Raw genomic sequence first — 20206 nt, 5'->3', positions numbered from 1 at the left:
ATAAACGCTACAAAGTGCTGCACCACACTCCATGGCATTATATAAATAAAAGTAAGATAGCATCACTGCTTGAGGATTTGTTTGTGTTCTGAAAGTCTTCTCTCAGTGCAGTGTGCTGGGCAAAACTGAGGGTTTTGGCCAACAGGAAACAAGTCTGGAAGAAGATTGATTTCCTCTGCTTTCCCCGCTTTTACTGGAGATTCTTGTTTTCTTTCCCATCCTAATACCTCCCCCCGCCTAACGTTAGGGGGGTGTGTTGATGTTGTCTAGAAGGGGATAATTGCAGGAGATACTTTGTTTGACAGGATGAGATACTAGACTATTAGATGAGACTCTTCCTTATCTGGTGTGTATGCAGAGGAATGTATTAAACAGAAGTCCTTTAAGGTACATTAAGCTTGACAGTCTTCTCTCCTCTGTTGCGAGTTTGGCACACGCGGTTGCTGTGAGACAGCGATGTGGGCTGCAGCTTGCTCTCGTTTTAACACCAGCTCAATCCTGACATTCTCCAGCGTCTAGTGATTCCGTAGTGAGATATTTTAAAGAAGTTTTTCTTTTCCCTCAGTTTTTCAAATGAACTTAATATAGTGTAAAGTGAGAGTTTATGATCCCGGAGAGAGATATACCATACAGACTAGCACAGCATAAAAGCCATCAGGATAGGTTTTCCAGCACTCCCCAGTGCCTCAACTCTGAGCCAAAGGGACTATTTTCTAATCAAAAGCCCTCATATTTTTCATTCTTTGTTACTCTTTTGATAACAGAAGGCCCAGACAAACAGAAGCAAATAGAAACTCCATTCTGCTGTTCATGCAAGCTTGTTCACAAAATGCCTCCCATAGGCTGCTTTCCACCAGCCCTGCTATTTCATTTAATCCGTTCAGTCCTGAAGGATCAACTTAGGCAATTAGACAAGGGATTTGGGCTCTGAGGGGTAATTGGATGACTTGCATGCAATAAACTTCTTCCACGCTGTTTTCACTTTTTTCTTTTGTTCTCTTTGCTCATCCCTTTGTTTCTCATCATTAATTTTTTTAATCAAGTTTGCAACACACCCTTGCAGATACAGCAAGATAGTAATGTGACCGAGCAGCGAGAACCTAAACACCTACATTGCAGCTCCTGCTGTTTCATGCCTCTTTAAACTGCTCCGATGTGATATCAAAGGGAGGAGCAGCTGAATTTAGATGATGGGATGCAGCAGTCAAGGCTTCATTTTTGTATCTGCAGCCCTGCTGAAGTTGCAGGGAGGGAATGAATGAGCTCAGATGTCTTTGCCTAATTCAGGTGAATCCTGGAGAAAAGCTCATACAGGGAAAAAAAGTATTACAGCAAAACCTAATTGGTTGTATTCTGGTGAATTCTGTGTGAATTATATCATAGCCAAGGAGCTTACTGACATAGATTAAGGACTCCTGAAATGTAATTACCTTTCTTTTCCCCCTAAAACTATCTTCTTGCCCACTTCTTGTCATCTCCAAGTCCCACTCTGAGAGATTTTTTTGCCACAGACACACAAACTCATTCTCACTCTTTAGTCCCTAGCCTGTTGCTTCTAATTTCCATTTCCTCCTATTTTGACATGTTCCTCTCACATCAACCACTTCCCTCATGTCATTCTTCCCAATATTTATTTACTGTATAAAAATGCCTTCCTCTGTTCATGTGATCTCTTAGCTCCTTTTATTTCCTGTACTCTAGCACAATTTGTCAGTCTGGGTACACAGCAGTTTAAAATCACATGCAAGTTTCAACATCTCCCTCTAATATTGCAATATAATTCTCTTTTATAATAACAGTCAGTGAAATATTAATGATCGCTATATTATCAACTGCAAAAACTAATAACAACAAAAAATAAAGATCAGATCTTAAACCGCCTAGCTTAAATGAGTAGAGATTGTGTAACCAAATGCTGAATGTGCACAAGTCCTTTTCAGCCCATCTGTAAGGAATAAAAATATTGCAGCCACGGCCACTGAGACTTAGCTCAAGCTGTAGGAAAGGAAGTTTTCCTTCTAGATGTCTACATTGAGTCTCACATGAGCAAACAGATATAATGTCCTGCGTACCTCCTCTAAAGAGCTGTTGTGGCAATGCTGACAGGCATAATATGAAATAACCTTGTGAAATGCTACAGATTTCTTACAAATGAAAAACACCCATCAAGAAGATAGTCAAGAGCAAAACAAAATTACTTCTTTTTCTACTAGAGATAGGTATTCAAGAGCTAGCCATCTTCAAATGAAAGTATGGGGGATTGTAAGATGAAATAAATATCTTACTGAGAAATAAATTGAAAAATACTTTTCAGGGCTCTTGTATGACTGGAGGGAGCATGCAGCTCTGCTCTCCATGTCTCCTCAGTGATGAGCAGGTTTGAGTAGCTCAGGCAGAACACTGGAGGATGCGGCTGTTGAGTTGCTTCAAATCGTACTCCTGTGCTCTGCACAGAGAACATAAATTGACTGAAGACGGAGTAATGAACTAGGAGGGTGAATTATGAAAAATATGATTAAAATAAGTTCACAAAAGAAGTGTTGCATTTGTCTCCAAACAGGGAAGGAAAGAAAGATGGTAAGGGTTTGTCTCTTCTATGGTGTGATGTGGTGATCTCTGAGCTAGCTTTTCTCCTTGCAGCAGTCTAAACAGCACAACAGAGGTCTCAGCAAGAGCTAATATACCCTGTTTTGTGACTGAGGAACACGTATCAAAAGAATTTTTTCATCTTTCCTTAGGATCTTAAGGGACACCTTCAATAGGTACTGGGAATTTCAGACACCTTATGTCTTTCTGCCCTAGACCCTAGTATGTTCAAGAGAACATGGAGGTAATAAAATAAAAATGTAGGTTAAATACCAGGCAATTGTCTTCTCAAACAAGAGCTATAAAAGAGAGTAGGCTATCGCTCCACATAGGGCTGGTGGACAAACCCCATTTCAAAGTGACTGAATATGCACTACACGAGTGATGGAATAAACCACAGTAGGAATCAATTCCAGGTACGGAGGGAGTCAGACCAAGTGACTAACAAGGTCTTTTCTATAACTCAGTAGAAAATGGTTTCTGGAAGAATATCACCAGGCACTTCTCACAAGCGTACAGGTGTTAACCTTGGTGCCCTGGCCACGTTCCAGCTCAGGTAATTACCTTTTTCACTTAAATTCTTCTTCCAGACTCTCATGGCTTGTCTCCACTCCCTGGCCCTGATTTATATGCAATTAAGCAGCAGCAGTGTTTCACCGTGCAGGTGGTGGCTTGTCAGTGCAGGGAGTGGCGAGGGGATCGGCCATGGAGTGAAACGGTCCTTACATTGACTACAATTAAAGGTTATGAAGATCTTTAGGGTCCTTGCAAATACACTGTCTAGATGAAAGACAACCCTGTATAGACCACCTTATGCCTCATCTGCGCTTACGAGGAGGGAGGTTGACTTTTATACCTTTTTTTTTGAGGGTGAGAGGAGAGTTGGCTCCCCTTTGTCACAGCAGGCAGCTTCGTCTCCCCGATCACCGTCCTGCAGCGCTCCTGATTTCCAGGGGAGAGTTGCTTCATTTCCCCCTCCATCTCCTCCAGCACAGTCCCTCAGCTCGGCAGGAGGCACCCGCCTCTCCTGAGGCCCCGCTCCTCCAATGCCACCCGCCATCTGCAAACTGTAGCTCGTGAACAAATGTAGGTGAGCAGGGCCTTGAGAAACGCCTGGAAGCCTTTGTTCCACAATTCCCTGCCAACACAGTATCATTTCTCTGGGAATTATGATCTATTTTTTTTTTTTTGTGTCCAGGAAATTGTGCAGATGAGCTGGGGAGCCTCACCGTTAGAAGAGGAACACTGAAAACCCTTTAGCTGCAGCAGAGAAGCTGTCAGAGCAGCAGGTCCCACCCGGCAGCAATCCTGCCTGTGCCGGAGAGCAACACAATTCTCCACCTGCAGAATGAGACCCACTGAAAAGCAAGAGCTAAAGACATATAAGGAGCATATGCAGCCCAAAAGCACACACGACTCTGAGTCATTTTTTAAAGGTACTTTCAGATGTGCTGGCTTTGGTGGAGCTGAACGTTGCACACACAAAACCTGCAAAAAGAGGAGAAAAGGCAGCTCCCCATAGTTCAAGAGGAATGAAGAGTTATGCTTTGTCCTCAAATTTTTTCTTCAAGTTTTGAATAGTGCAGTGGAGAAAAAGACAACATGCATATTAAAAATAATTTGCGAGAAACAAGGCATGTACCTAAGTGTAACTCTGAAAAATGGAAATACTACAGGGAATTTAAGAAAAAAAGCCAACTTTGGCAGTCATTCTAGGAAAAGTTCAATGATAACAATGAAATATTATTTCATAAGGTGATCCTTATTATTTCAGAAATTTCTTTTTATGCCTGAAAAATTAAAATCTGCTTTTTCATATTCCAAATCTTACAGAAAGCAATTGATTAATTAATTAATTAAAATGGGGATTATTTTTACACACACACACACCAGACTTCTCAGTGTTGAACAGCAATATGATGACAGAAAATGGACACAAAGTAGAGCATGGGAAGTTCTGATATTAAAAGCTTTTTCTTTTTCCTTTTGGCTTTTCTAGGTAGTACAAAGCTGGTCAAATACTGGAACAGGCATCCAGGGAGCTGGATGAAATCTCCATTCTCAGAGATATTCCAGATACAACCACAGCCCTGAGCGACCTGACCTGATTAAAGCTGCTCTGAGCAGAAGGTTGGACTAGATGAGCTCTGGAAGTCACTTCCTCTGGAGCAGAGGAATTTTAGAGAAGATCTTTTAATATGAATACATAAACACAGACAAAACCACGCACACGTAAAAATTCTGCCACAGCTAAACACATTCATGCATCTGCATCTCATTCTGCACATGTGTATGTGCTCTACTGAATGTGGACACGCAGTCACATATGATGTGCTACATAGATGATGGAGGCATCTGAGTCTGAGAAGGAATATTAAAAAACATAAGCCTGAGCTCCAATAAAGTAGGATTATTCCTGACACTGAATCTCGGTTTTACCTATTTTCCTGTTTAATTCTGACATCTTAAGCTGCAGCAATTTTAACTACATCAGAACAGTACAACTAATGAAAGCTAATGAAATTCAGTCTGCGTGAACTGCTCAATGTGGCTTAAGAGGACAAACAACAACTTAGCTCTGACCATCTAAGCAAGACATAGAGGACATTTTTTGAAGTTCTAATTAGACTGGATTGAGAAAAATGGCTACAAAAAAAAGAAAAGAAACAGATTGCCCTGCCCTAAATCACAGTGCATGCACAGAACAGACATCAACTGAGACATGCTTTTCATGAGTGAGAGATGAGCAAAGGAAAAGATGGTGAAAATTGTGACTGTTTTCCAGCCACCCACAGAAAAGGATCAGGGCACAGTCCACGGCACTTGGGCTGCTTCAACCCACTATGTTCTGCTGATGCCGAGTAACCAACTATCGGGTATTTCAACACGGTACCCAAATGGAAAGTTTCCTGGATGCTACTCTAAAGGGAGTCCTTCCAAGAAGAAACAGGTTATGAATCTCAACTTAAAATAGTAACACAAGTGCATTTTGGGACTAGAAATTACCAGAGTATGATAATGTAGACAAAACTTAGACGAACAGCCCTACTAAAGTGAAAGGAGCAATTTCTTTTAATTGTACATCCTTTCACAAAATGGCTTTGCATAAATTCCCATAATTGCTTTTCTTCATGATCCCCCAAAGATTTAGATAAAAAAACATTACTTACAGCACTGTTTTAATTCCAAGTTAGTTTTAGATGAACTATAAAGGCCTAACTTAGTGACTGTGCAATCCTACTGACTGTACCAACTCTCTTAATTTCCCTCTATCATCTCTCATATGCCTCTATAAACCCATACATGTCCTCAATTTTTAATATATCAATTTTGAGAATTTATACTTTGTCAGATACAGGGATTGAAAAAAACATTAGTAAAAGCAAATGCATGGAAAATTGCTTCCACAAAAAAGAAGACTCTGTCTTAAGTACAGTTTTAAAACTAAGTTGGATCAATTAGCAATCTGTGAATGTTAGAAACATCTTAACAATGTCTCAAAGATGAAAGAGCATATCACAGAATGAGGAAGGGGGAAAAATTAAATTATGTCTGCAGTCATAATGAATCAAAGCCCAGAAGGTGGTCTCCGAATCAGCAGGTTTTGATGAAATATTAAGGAAAATGATTATTGATGAAAAATGAATAAGCTCTTTTTGATTTTAGCAACCTTTAAATCACACTTTGCTAATTAAAATAGCTTCAATGCATCCCTCCATTCCTTGATGGGCATTTAGCAACCCTTAGAAACGGGTGGGTTAATTTGACAACATTTTAGCAAATATGCATAGAGTTTATCTTAAGCAAGCAGGCACAGCACAGTTTAAGATGATGTGCAAAATAATACATAGCTAAACCTTCTATTCCTTTTTCCTTTTTCTCTTTTTTTTTTCCCCACTATATCTACTAACACAATTACAAAGTAATGACAGGCAGCTTCTGCTTGTTTCCTCTGCAGCATACAATACCCAGCAATATATACTACAACTATCAATGAGCCATGAAGTATGTCTCGGGAAAATAAAGACTGATGCTACTGTTTTCCATCTCCTTTGTTTGCCAGGTCAGAGCGCTTTTAGGACAATTACTCCTACTACCTAGGAGGCCTGTTACTGCGGGTACTGGGGTCTTCTGCAAATAAATTTCTTTCCCAAAGATAAGTGGAAATGAGAAGTCTGAGGGACGTTAATTCTCACAGCCCTTGAAGTCGTATGGATTCTAATTGCTTTTCAAAATGCTGGTAGCAGTAATTCTGCGTTCTCTTTTCATCCAAGTTTGTACTGTGCTTCCTTTTAAAGGGGAACCTAGGAATGAGGGAAGGCTGTAATCGAGACTGAACTGTTGCACACACAAGACATTTCATTACAGAATGTGATGCAACTTAGGCGTGCTGTGCATTATTGTTACAAAACTAGACACAAAAATTAAAATGAAGCAAAATCTGCTCCTCTGATTTTTCTTTCATAAATTAAGTCTTATCTGTTATATCCCTGTCTAAACTGCGAGCAGATGGAATTACCTATCCATTACAAATGCGTGATCTATTTACTGGAATAACATTTAATATATCCGTCATGTAAGAAAGACTTCTATGAACGCATCGGATTGAAAAGCTATTTAAATGTCACTACTATTTTAAGGAATGAAAAAAAAAATCATGGCAAGTAAATAAGTCTGATGTTAGAACAACATTTTTTCAGAAATACATAATCATATAAAATAAGTCATGCAAGAAACTTTTTAGTGTCTCACATCACAGTGTTTAAGCCTTAAGGAACAAGATTTCAAACACCTTATAAACCAATTCTTTAACAATATGCCATATAGTATAAGGCTGCAGTAATATACACTGTTTTCTGAGTCATGAGTAGAAAAGCATTGGTTTTCAACTTTCCAACCAAGAACAAATTGAAATGAGATCTTTCAGCGATTTCTCAGTTTCCAGGGTTGCCAATGTGGTATGTTTCATAAGCACTCATTCAATGAGCCTACAAGATGTTAAAAGGAATTAACCACCACCCCAGAACGTATATCTAGTGATGTTCTTTCTCTTCCTAAAATTTATTGCAGGGGATTACTCCCACAATTAGACTCTGCCACTTCCGCCAGTGACAAACTATTTCGACCATAAGGAGGACGCTTTTTAAGCACAGAAACAAACAAGACTGGCCATAAGGATAAACAATGTAGTTAAATATAGTTTGTCTCACCTGTGAAGGAGAAATCATTCATAAAAAAAGAACAGAACAAAAAACCCTTCCAAATCCTCCAATGTTAGAAGAACAGAAATAAAAAAAATAATTGTTATTTTACTTTTCATCCATTAACCTTCATTAATTAAAAAATCTAACTTCAAATTGTGTATTGAATTTTAGCAAGCGGAGAGACAGGATTCAGTGAACACACAGCACTCCCTCCAAGCTCTGCCTGTGCACCCCTCTCCTATAATCTCTATAAATTCCAATATGCAAAACCCCTGGCTCTTTAAATGTTTGGAGAGGAGAAGCCTGAATCATTCACCAAAGAGGAACAGATGGGTTGACTGGAGGGACATAAAAGATAGAAGAATCATAAATTTGTATTCTATTTAGGAAGGGCCACATTCAACAGCAACAACAAATTAAACTGATTAAATTATGGTGTTCAAGTGCTGCATAACATCAGTTTGCAATCCAAATTTTGGTTAGCAGGACTAGCAAAGAACAGATTTTAGCAGTTTACACTGGTAGGATCAAAGCACTTCATTTAATGAATGGGAGAGCCTTTGCTTTTTCAGCTCTGTGTACTCAAATATTCCCCATAATTTTCTCAGGATGAAGAACTTCAAATTGTATTGATGGCATTAGTGGGAAATAAAGATGTGCATGTTACACACACAGCTGGTTTTCTGGACTGCAATCTCAGGCCATACAACAACCATTTGGTGCCCAAGACATTGCCTTTTCTAGTTTTTACATCATATTTTGTTTCATGCTAGGATACATAAGTTAAGTTTTGGGTTGTTGTCTATTTTATTTTTAACTAAATGCTGCCTTCTACCATCTGAAAATCGTAAAGGTGGTTCTCTTTTTTCCTACAAGCAAGAAAATGCCCAACTGATCTACGTCTGTGTGCAAATTGCACTAATATACCAATGAAAAATATTATACATACTTCAGTTAGAATGTATTTAAAATCCTAATACATATTATACCGTTAAATGGATGAAAAGTGACAGGTTTTGATCTACCCTTTATAAGTATAGTCTCGCATCAAAAGCAGTCACTGCACTTAAAGAACTGAATATCTCAAACCTAAAGGGATACTCCTAATTTCCAGCACAGGGAGCTCGTTAGCAGTCGCTCAGGGTAAGGGGCACGTTTGGCTGGGCCCCACTTCACCCCCTCGTTTGGTAACCCGGAGGGGGGAAGTTCATCTCTCCCTTATCTTTCTGTGCCTTTTCCCACTGCAGCCATTTGTAGAGGTACTAACTCGGGCTGCTTTTGTAAAAACAAACAAATAGCTGTCACACTTCAGATGATTACACGGCAAGCTGACTGGAGGAGAGAGGAAGCAAAACCACCAGGGTTTAAGTGAGGCTGCGGCTGTGGTAAATGGAGAAAGACGGGTTTCTCACAACAGTATCAGGGCTTGGTATCTATTCAGAAAGAAACCAGGACTTTCAAGTAATTAAAATGGGAGAGCTGAATAGAGTTCACTGTAAGTCTGCCATTTATTCCACCAAAGTGGTAACCCAAACAGGGAGTGCAATTGCATGCTTTCACAATAGGGAGCCTACATAAATCCTCATGAATTTATATTAAAACTTGTCTTATATTCTATCAAGATGGAAGAACAAAAGAAAACAACCAACCTAAGATAATAAAATGCCAATGCTAATAGTGTCTATTGGGTTCTAAATATACGGGTCTATGAGAGACCAAGCTAATTTTTAGGCAGTCCTGGGGGCAAGGATTACTGGCTTATAGGATGAAGGGTAGAGGAACAAAAAAACCCAATGTGTTAGTGCTAAAGTGAAATTAAACCCCATGAAGAGTCTCACAGAGGCTCTAACTAATCCTTCTCTGGGTTATCACTGACAGAGGAGGAAAAATACCACAATGACTTCCAAGTATTATTTTCAGTTTTACATGTTAGAGAACTGCAAATAGTTCATTAACCCACTGCTCTCCAGCAGGTTGTCTCGGAAAGTCTGTTTGATTATCCCATAACGGCATATGTACCATTTTCTAGGCCAGGAAAGTCTTTCCAGAAGCCAGATTCTCACAGGAATGAAGCTTCATTATGCCACAAAGGGGTGACACTCACTGGAAAATAAGGATTTAAAACCGATTACTATTAATTTCTGAAACATCACTGACTATTTAGGGAGCTTGGAAAACAAACAGGTCTCTGCTCTGAAATGCTTGCAACCTAATCAAGTATTTACAGTGTATTTACCCACAGGAGTGGAACCTTCCTCTGGTAGATGTCATCTCTAGGGCTCTGATGGCAGAGGGTGATAAACAACGAAGAACAAGAGATCCAGGCACAGGAAAACACTTCCATATCAGAGAAGAGAAGTAAACAGAGGAAGGAGGGAAGAGCTTACTCATAATCTTATTTAATCTAGGTTGTTAGCACAGGTCTGCAGGTTTTAAATGTCATTGATGAGATGGTTTACAGTGCCATGGCCTTTGCCTTTGTGAAAGCGCTCTTCAAGCCAACTTCCAGAACTGTCAAAAAATGTCTTCATTTAAGAAATAAGAAATACCCCAGCACTTATAGGATGCATCACCCTGAGTAATAACTCCTATCTCCATCTCTGGTGGGCCTGGCAGTAAGCTCAGATTCCTATGCATAAATGAACCCACAGACTTAAGAACACTCCTGTGACTGACACTACTAATAAAGAAGTTTAATATAGCTGCACAAGCGCCCTGTTTTTTTAACAAATATTTATCCAGGCATGGTAATATAGTATTTCATAGCTTTCATGATCCATTCTGCTATTGCTAAGAGTTATTTTATACACACTAGAAAGATAGGGTCTGCTTATTTCAATTTTCACATGTTCCTATATTATGTTAGAGTGTTTCTTTCCAGTTTCTGGGATTCATTACTCTCATGCCAATTTAAGCACAAAGATAGTACTGAGCGAATAGAAGTTAACATCTTAATAAAATGCTCTCCCTTTCTTTTTGGAAAAGCAGCAAGCAAAATATGTGGCCTGCCCTTAAAAACATCATCTTGCCAAGTTGCACCAAAGAGATGACAGTTGAAGCAAGTAGGGTTGAAAATAACTGAAAATAGTTCCCAAATATTCCTTTGACATAACTTGATTCCACTTCTGATAGAAAAGAAACCAGTTCATAAAGGTCTCCCTTCTAAAATGAGCATTTTTTCTTTTTAATGGCAAAATGCATGCAAAAAGCATATGATTATGGTATTTATGTTTCCATTAAAATGTCGTCAGCAAGCTGGGGGAGTCTAGCCTACTATTTTCAAGCTATTTAGATTTACAGCAGCACAGTGCCTATTTTATTTCAATTATATTTCAGGACAATGCACTTTTGGTGGGAAATGATTACAGAGTGACAGGCAGTAAATGTCCATTAGGAGTTGTCTTTCTACATACTGCTCAGCTATGGATGTCAGGTGATGGCTATAAAACCCCATTGTATAGCATCATTGTCATCTACATGAAAAACACTATTGATCAATCACGCAGCTTCTCTCCTGTATGATGCAAAACATACGAGAGACACTATTCAGATAAGCTAAAAGCTTTATCCACAAGAACACAGTTCTTGAGACACTTCTTTCCTGAACTGTAAAATAAACATAGAAAGAGAATCTGCTTTAGTTCTCTAGGATCAAGAACAGAAATCAACTTTTTTTAGTGCTGCTGGAAAGATTTGCTATGACTAGTGTAACTGGAATTGAAAGTGTTTCAAGAGTCACAGGAGCTACCCATATGCATGGATTACGTAGGAAGCCAAAAATAAAGAATCTCCCCTATTTCAACTACATATTTAACAGATAATAACCATCACTGAAAAACCAAACCAACCAACCAACCAACATTCTCTCCTCCCCCCCAATCCCACCAATATCTATCAATGATTTAACTCTAATGCAAAATAAATCTGCATTAAAGAAATTCTAAACCAGCTTCAAGTCCTATCAGGATATTTCAGAGTACAATTTACTATTTATAGGGTTGGGTTTTTTTACTAGCCATTGTTGGTAAGATGGGTAAAGCAATCCCACTTACACACATACAGATGTGCAAATCTCCAATGAGTAAGTTAACATCTCTGTCCTTTGCTATATTTTGGCATTATACAACCCACTTTCTAATTTAGAAAAACTGATGTACAAACTATTTAAGAAATAATCATGTTCTTCTTACTGTTTTGTACTGTTTGTCTACCATTGCCGGGTTTGGGATACATGCAAATATAAAATACATCCAAGAAGGAGAATGAAGAAACGGACCTGTTTCTAACACTTTTCAAGTTAGGTTTACTTGGGGGACCTCTGCTTGACAACTTGACAGTACCATCATTTGCTGAAGCACTATAATATTGTCCTCATAACATCCTTAAACTTTCAAAAAATAAAATAAAATAAAATAGCCCATTATTCTGATGAGCAGTTTACATACTTGTCCTCCACTTTGTTATCATTCATATGCCATGACACAGTTAAACTTACATCAGTTGGTGGCATGTGTGGATGAAAATAAGAGGGAAGTTGAAGGAATATTAAAGAAAAACAAACCCTGACAAGGCCTCACACACAGGCGCAGCAATTCTCTTGCAAGCTAAGGAAAAATTAGTCATAAATGTTCAGCAATGGTATGCAAACTATTATGGGACATTTTGTTATAGGCTTCTTTGTAAGAGACTTTTAAATAACCTTTTGGACATACTTAAATGTCAAATTTTGTTTGGCACTAAGCACCAAACTGTAATAGAAATAACATTTCCCACATAAACAATGCTGCTTTTAATATGAACGTGCTAAAGATTTGAGACAGCCTGGCCATTACCAGCCCCTGGCAGTTCAGCGCAAGGGTATCGCGCTGCGAGTGATTTCCCTTCCCGTCCACAGAGGCTGGAAGCGACTGTTTCTATTTAGGTAACCTCTGAAACGTCCAGAGGAAAGGAAAGGATGGCAGGGCAAAGGGGTAAAACACACTGAAAATAATGCTCACCAGAGGTGAACACTAATGTAAACAATACTTTAAGGATGCAGAACTGCAACCAACTACTTCTCCACAAATCTCTTGTAGCATTACCAGGCTAAATCAGACTGCAGAGAAGAGAGCTCCCTGGAGAAGAGTCTTGTGAAGAGGCATGTGGATGTTTGGTGTGGAAAGGGGCACCACAGGAGATGCCAAGTGAAAGGGGAAGGTCTCACTGCTGGAAAGGGACAGCAGGAAACCAGTTGCAATGCCCATAGGGTGAGGAGACAGGTATCCCACAGACAGGGAGAAAATGCGGTTAACTAGCACCTCAGGCCCACATGGCCACAATCATTTCTTAAAATGATTTTCAGATGATACTATCTTAATACATCTAAGATAAGGCCTGTAAAACACAGAGCAGCCGTGGAAAGATAGTTCAGCAGTGATCCAGGCTCTCCTGCTGAACATTACATGGGGTCAAGCTCCCAGACATCCTTCACACACCTCGAGGAAGACTGAGAGCTGCTCCCTCACAGCTCTTACACCTCTTCTGTGCCCAAAGCAGGTGACACACTCTCCCAGCAGTGGGCCTGAGCTATGGACCCGAATTCTGGGAGGGTTAAATTTGAGCCTGAGATTGCACAAGTTGCTGCAACATTCCCCAAAAGGTCTCCCAGGGCCAGGTGGGATTCACCAGCTCCACAGTTTGGCTGTTAATAAAGGTGTGGGGAGAGAGGAAAGAAAACCCCATACACTAGACACCTTCACGCCTCAGACCCTTGAACAGGCACTTCAGAGCACATTTATAGCAAATAATAATATTTTTCCCTCTGAATTGCCTGTTTCTTTCCAGGTGTTTCTTGCTGAATGTGTTCCCCCTTTATGAGGGGACTGGGGGTGGCTTTCCCTGCCCCAGTTCTAGTCCCCAGCTTGAGTTTTCTCCCTCTGCCCAAGCCCATTGTCTGTGCTGGGTCTTTCCTTTAGTCACAGTGTGATCCAGCTGGGAGAGACAGGGCTCTCTCTGTTCCAGGAACAGCCTGAATGGGCAGAACCACCACACTGCTCTTCAGACCTACCCTTACGATTAACATCAGAATCCCCCGGTACGCCGTTATCTTCAGTTTTACTCCCTCTCTCCCGGCTCTTTTATCAGCAATCACACAGAGTTAGCTAGGTCACACAGGTCTTCTATTTCGCCGTGCCAGGTTTGCATCAAAGAACCTTTTTTTTTGTTGATGTGACATTGATGCCATTCAACTCCAGCATGAAACACTGCCTTTGGTCTAACAAAAACAGCCATGAGAGTCACCACGTGGCAGCCATATCCAACCAAACTATCTTGATTTCCAACGGCACAAAAGTGCTGAAATGTCAGGCACCTTGGTGTATCAGTGCCAGTCAATATAAGGCTAAGGAATGTAAAATTTCAAGGACATGGATGAAGCTGTCATCTTTTAAAATTATTTTGCTTCCTTCACTGAAATAATGTGCATATCCACAACATATAAATTATGTTTATTTAATACAAAAAGTAGACCATTTACACAGTGCAACAGAAGACAACAATGTGACTGAGAAAATAAAAAGGTAGTTGCCCTTCTGAATTCTACTAAAAATTTATGCTTTTAACATCGCATCTGTGATTTGCTTATTTGTCATGTTAGAGGATGTATTTTTACCAATATTATGTAAAGGAACTTTTCAGAATATATCTAGTGGAGGGTTAAATACACCAATCTCTTAAATACACCAAAAGAGTTTTAGGCAACTAGCTGAAGTCTGCATGACTGCTACTTTCCTTAAGACCAACTACAAATGACTCTGTTACCACCTAGAACAGAATATGCAGGATTAAGGTCAGTCCTTATGTAGAGCTGTATGCATCTCAGCACTCCAACCAAAGACACTGCTTTGCTGTTTAAAATGAAAGTCCAGAATTTTTCTTCTGGAAAGAATGAGGTTGTAAACCACACAAGAAGTGGTTTTACTATGAGCTAAATTAATAAGCTCTGAAAGAGATATCGATACCTCCTGCGCTAAGATTTTAGAGTTAGCTTTTGTAAAGCTGAGAAAATGGAGAACTACAAGATCATAGATGTAAGCCAAGAAAACAGATGTATTTTCATTGTTAAAGTACAAAAAAGCTGTGAATTTTGCCTTTGGTTATTTCTACTTTTTGTTAGTTTACATGCCTGTTTTAGCTTCAGGTTTTCAAATGAACTCATAACTCCATCAACAGAAACCAGAACTTTGCCCAGTTTAAGCATAAAACCAAGCATGACTTAGTTCAGATAACATAACCACAGGAAGAGTACACATCATAAGCTACAGCCTGAGAAGAGAAAGTAACTAGTGAGTCAAACTTTGAGTTTACTCACTTGGGTCTATATTTAATCAAAAAGTTCCATCTGTTAGACTGAAGTTCAAGACCATGGTAGGACTAGAATCCAGGTAAGCTTTAATCCACTTTTACTTTAAACAGTAAGAATTTTCCAGAGATATTGTAACTGCCATGAATAGGTTGGAAATGTTGAATTCCGCAGTCATATCAGTTAGAGCCCTGATAAATAAACCAGATGACGTTAACAGCTTTGAATGTAATTTGAATTACACCAAACAGTGACTCCAAAATTCCAAGCCATTTGAAGAATGAGAAGAAAAGCAACGGCTCTGCAGAAAATAAGTCTGACATCCCATTCTGCTAGTTTGATTTGTGTGAGCTCAATACTTTTCTACATAAATGCTTTTAAAAAGCCATTAATAAAAATGCAGTTCTGACTTTCCAATTGATGCACAGTCATCTCCCATGACAAAAGCATTACCAGGGTGGATTTTGAAAGACCGTATCGATTGATTCCTGGTGCCTACCTGTCTACAGGTGAAGACTTTGAATTCCGTGGTTTCTTCACTTGGGCATACAAGGCTTCCACTGTCTGCCCTTCCCTCGGGCTCTGTGGCCGGGTGTTCAGTGTTATGGTGCCGCTACTTGAAGAAGAGTCATAGGAAGCAATCCCAGCGTACATTGGGTCCGCATCACAGCCAAACGTCCGGTTAAAATCCTGTATCTCTGCATAGTCACGTTCACGAGCTTGTCTCTCTCGAAATTCTCGAGTTTTTGCTTGAATTCTGAAAAATTAAAAGAAGGCTGAAACTGATTTTTCCCTCCCCAGTTGTTTGAAAGCAGCAGTTAGCAGGCACTTAGGTAGTCCATCTTAATGAAAACCACTGAAGTGTTTGTTTCCAGTTTCAGTTTGTCTCAGGTTTACCTTGGATATTGAAGCCTACATCGAAGCAGTGCTACAATCAACAGTAGTCTTTAAGGAAGAAGTCTTTTTTTCACTGTTAAGTTAAATAAAGACTAGCCGTAGCTATTGATAAACAGAATTTAGCTGCTGTTTCATGCATCTTAGGATGCCTGTGCTATTACCTTACCTGTGTAAAAATGGTCTGACACCATTCATATTGTACTGTATTCCATCAAAACCTAAGAGACTTAATGGTTCTAATGCCTGCTTTTAGAGAGTTTTCATTTTCTTGGCCCAATACTACAAAAATCATACTTCTTTCAGAATTTACAAACTTCGTAAGGATAAGACACACGTACACATTTATGTATGCATGCATGTAGTAAACAGCAGCAGAAGTAGATTCTTGTATGAATCATTTAAAATATGCATGTTTTGTTTAAAAAGTAAACAAACTGAATCTGGCACCTCTAAAAAGTAGGCAGTTTCTTTTCAGAAAGTAACAACATGTGCCTTATGTGAAAGTTACAAAGGTGATGCTGTACTGGGGTTTTGTACCTAGGTGCTCTTGTTTAGCTGTAGGATGAAAAGTGACAGATAAAACCAGATGACATTTAGGAATCTGACAAACACAAATTGAACACAGGTCGTATTTTCAAAAGCACACAAAGCCATTACAAAAATTTGATCTGGGCTTCAAAGTTTCTTTGGCATTTTAGAAAACGTGATGTATCACACACACATGCATAGCGCACTGAGAAAACCACAGCCACCCCCAACATTGTCTCCCCAGACCAATTTAATGCTCTGTCATCATTGCAAAATGAAGCACTCAGCTGTCTCCTCCCTTCCATTAGTAAAATGTGGTCCTTTTTCATCTAATACAGCCACGGCTACACAGTGTGACAGCACCCATCCATTCAGACCACAGCTCTGGACACCTCTGTCATGTGCCGTTTCCAAAGACAGCCTGTCCACCAAATTTTAACCGGAGCAACCTACTCAAAGCTTCCATCCCTCTTGAAAGCACACCTTGTCTCTTTTGAAAATAGAAAAGCCTCAAAGTGAGGTAACTTTGATATTTGGGGAAATTTTAAACACACTCAAGATCAGTCTTTGCAAAAATAGAAGGGGCTACACAAAGGGTGGGATTCAGGCTGCAGTTACTGATGTCAGAATTTCGGTACCTGCAGTAGGTGAGGTCACACCCCCAAGGTGTGCAGGCTGCCTTTACAGCCTGGGGAGCCCTAAGCCCACAGACTGCAGTTACACAGCTGCCACACCAGCTGCTGTGTCCGAGACTGAAAGCAGTCGCTCTATAGACACTTGTGATGCTGTTGTTTAGGGCTTCCTTGGGACCTTGGGCACCCAGCCTTGATTCAGCTGCTCAGACACAGGCGGCCATGGCCACCTGATGTCCTCAGGTGATCCTGCTGGACTCCAGCTGCTGGGCAAGAAGGACTCCTGTAGGTCCTTGTCACATCTGCCAGCCCCTTGCTGATAGTTCAGAGGCTGCGATAACTCAAATGACACAAGATGTCTGTGTTCAAGCATGTGAATCCAGCCCTGAGCTGGTATGTGAACATCTAAGTTTAAGTGTCTTCATCAGACTGAGTCCCAAGTAGCTTCTTTCTATGCTAACAGAGATCGCCACAACAAAAGAAGGAAATAGGAGGATGGCTTGAATAGGCAGGCCTATTTCCCCCCCAGATTCTACAAGTATTGACCAAGGATACAGATTTGGGATACAACTGATTGGCTGAACTCCCTGCAACAGCCAGTGCCATCTATGTTGATGGTTCAGTGGTTCATTTACATGTCCTGAGTTATATACCTCAGCATAATTCCTTTTTTTATGTCTACTACCACTGATCTGTGCACCACAACCCTCACTTATATTCAGTCACAGTGGAAAGAAAAACAACCATACAAAAAAAAAAAAAAGGCAAATAAAAGAAACCTGAGAAAGTTTAACTTAAACCAAAGAAATTCTTAATTTTTCAACTTCGCAAATACAAAATTATTTTCTTTACTGGTTGCTTTTTATTTTAATAGAGAAATTGGAAATGAAAATGGCAACACTGTTCCTCTGCAACTTGAGCAACATCAAAATAGAATTTTATTTTGTTTAATTTACAGTGAAGGAGGACTCAGGTTTAAATCCAAAATCCAGTTCAAATTTAAGCTGTGTTTCTGCATGCCCATTTTTAAAATAAAAATATATTTTTTTACATTGTCCTATACTGCAAAGCTGTAATTCAGAAATGTTACAACCCTAATCACTTGGAAGGTACCTATGCAGAAGAAAAAACAGGCCTGAAAATGACCTTTGGTTGTTGATTCCTCTCTCTGCAGGTTTCACTTCCAATTTGTACTCCTGTATTAATTACCCTGTGGAGGAATGCATTTGTCTATTGATATTTGTTCTCTGAATGGGAGAAGCAAAGCAAATCAGAAATTTGCTAGGCATCGGTAGATTTAATTTTTATTTCAATGGACGATGTATTCTCACATACTGGAACACTGGCTGACACCAATTTGAGCCAAAAAAAAAAATCCATGTATTTTACATAACCAAAATTTCAGCGTACGAAATCTGACAGTATAGCAATAATGTGGCATAGAGTAATTCAGTCAGAAGAAAACAATGTTATCTGAAGTGCTTGTAAAAGAGAATTACTTGGTGATATTGGCCTTAGTGTTACACTGACTGCTATGAGAGATGCTGGTGAACTTATCTAACTTTTGACCATGAGTATCACATCGCTCTCCACAGGTGCAGATATGAGTGCCCCCCATTTCATTTCAACCAACTCTTCTCATGTATCTGCTTATCAGCTATTTAATACATTTGGAGGCAGCACCATTTCAGCAGGAACATTAAGATTTTCCCATGCATGGTTCAATGAGGGATGCTTATTCCTCTTCAAGTGGGAGAGAACTGATTGTTGAAGTGTTGTGCAAGCAATTATGTGCATATCCACCAGGAAAATTTTTAGAATATTTTCTACAATTGCTAATACAATGTGTTAATACAAATATGTAGTATTAAAAATCAGAGTCTGAATGCATTATAAATCTTATTGTTAATTATAACCAAAATATCCAGATACCATTTGCAGTAAGTAATATTTAACAAAGGATTAGATGTCCGACTACACTGGCACCTAAAATGTTTTAATTTTTTTCTCTTAATTAATTTTCTGTGCTTCAAGTTTAAACCACTGTGCAAGTCCTACCACTTTCACATGACTGAAATATAGGTATTCTGATTTCTTAACATATTTTTGAACATTGTTTAAAATACAGCTTTGTTTTTGCCCTCTCCAGGGCATACTGCATTTAAACATTATGTCTCTAAGCTTAAAGGAACCAAAATACGTAGACATGTTCTTGAAAAGAGTAACAGCTATCAGCTCAATATTGCAATTACTACAGTTTTTAACTCTGAATATATTTTTATATAAGAACCTGAACTTAATGCAATGCTATTTTTTTTGCTGACGCCCCTCTTTTTGCTTGTGTGTATACAGGCATATATGGCCTAAATAATTTGTTAGCATACACCGCATTAAGTATACACATGAGAAATGCCAGTGCAGACTGCAGAGGGAAGGATTAAAATGATTATGCAAGCAGAGTGTGCAGCACAGATGAGAACCTGGAATTTGCTCTGTACTGCAGCCCTAATCAGCAACACTCCCAGCATTGAAGTCTAGTGTCTGGAAAAGTGTTTGACCACACTGCTTTTGCTTCACAATGTAGATACGTGTATTAAGCTGTCTTCACTGAATTGTATTCCCTCACGATGTGGCACAAAAAAAAATGCATATGTCTGAAATTTCAGATCAGCTGATTTTGAGGATTTATGGCCTTCCTAAGGATTTTGTGTGGGTTTAACAATAATAATAATGCTTAGCATTCACATAACTCTTTTCATGTTCAAAGAATTTTGCAAAAACTGCTAATCAATTTTGCAGTGTTTAAATGAAACTGAACTTTTAAAAATACAAAAGCTATCCCAAGAAGTTTCTAAACCCTTCTCGCTGAAGCGTTAATACTGAAAATGTCAACAACATATTGTCATGCTTTTGAGACTCAAATTATAACGTTCAGTAAAATATAAACTATCCTCATGCATTTGTTTGCCGTTCAATTCAAAAGCTAATGATAACTGCTTCAAATGACAATATTGTTAGCT

At 39.2% G+C, this 20206-nt stretch overlaps 1 protein-coding gene across 5 annotated transcripts in view; it reads right to left on the bottom strand.

Moving 5' to 3' along the window:
- The window catches only part of PARD3 (par-3 family cell polarity regulator), a 406440-nt gene that overhangs the window by 85383 nt on the left and 300851 nt on the right, over window positions 1-20206 (bottom strand). For all 5 annotated transcript variants that reach the window (XM_014945082.1, XM_014945087.1, XM_014945084.1 and 2 more), the window contains one exon: window positions 15629-15886. In XM_014945082.1, coding sequence (XP_014800568.1) covers window positions 15629-15886 — 258 coding nt within the window. The remainder of the gene's footprint in view (window positions 1-15628; window positions 15887-20206) is intronic.

This window comes from Calidris pugnax, unplaced genomic scaffold (genome assembly GCF_001431845.1).
Source record: "Calidris pugnax isolate Ruff unplaced genomic scaffold, ASM143184v1 scaffold54, whole genome shotgun sequence".
In the NCBI taxonomy this organism is placed as follows: domain Eukaryota; kingdom Metazoa; phylum Chordata; class Aves; order Charadriiformes; family Scolopacidae; genus Calidris; species Calidris pugnax.
The sequence above is the reverse complement of the archived record's forward strand: the minus strand, read 5'-3'. Positions and strand labels throughout refer to the sequence as shown.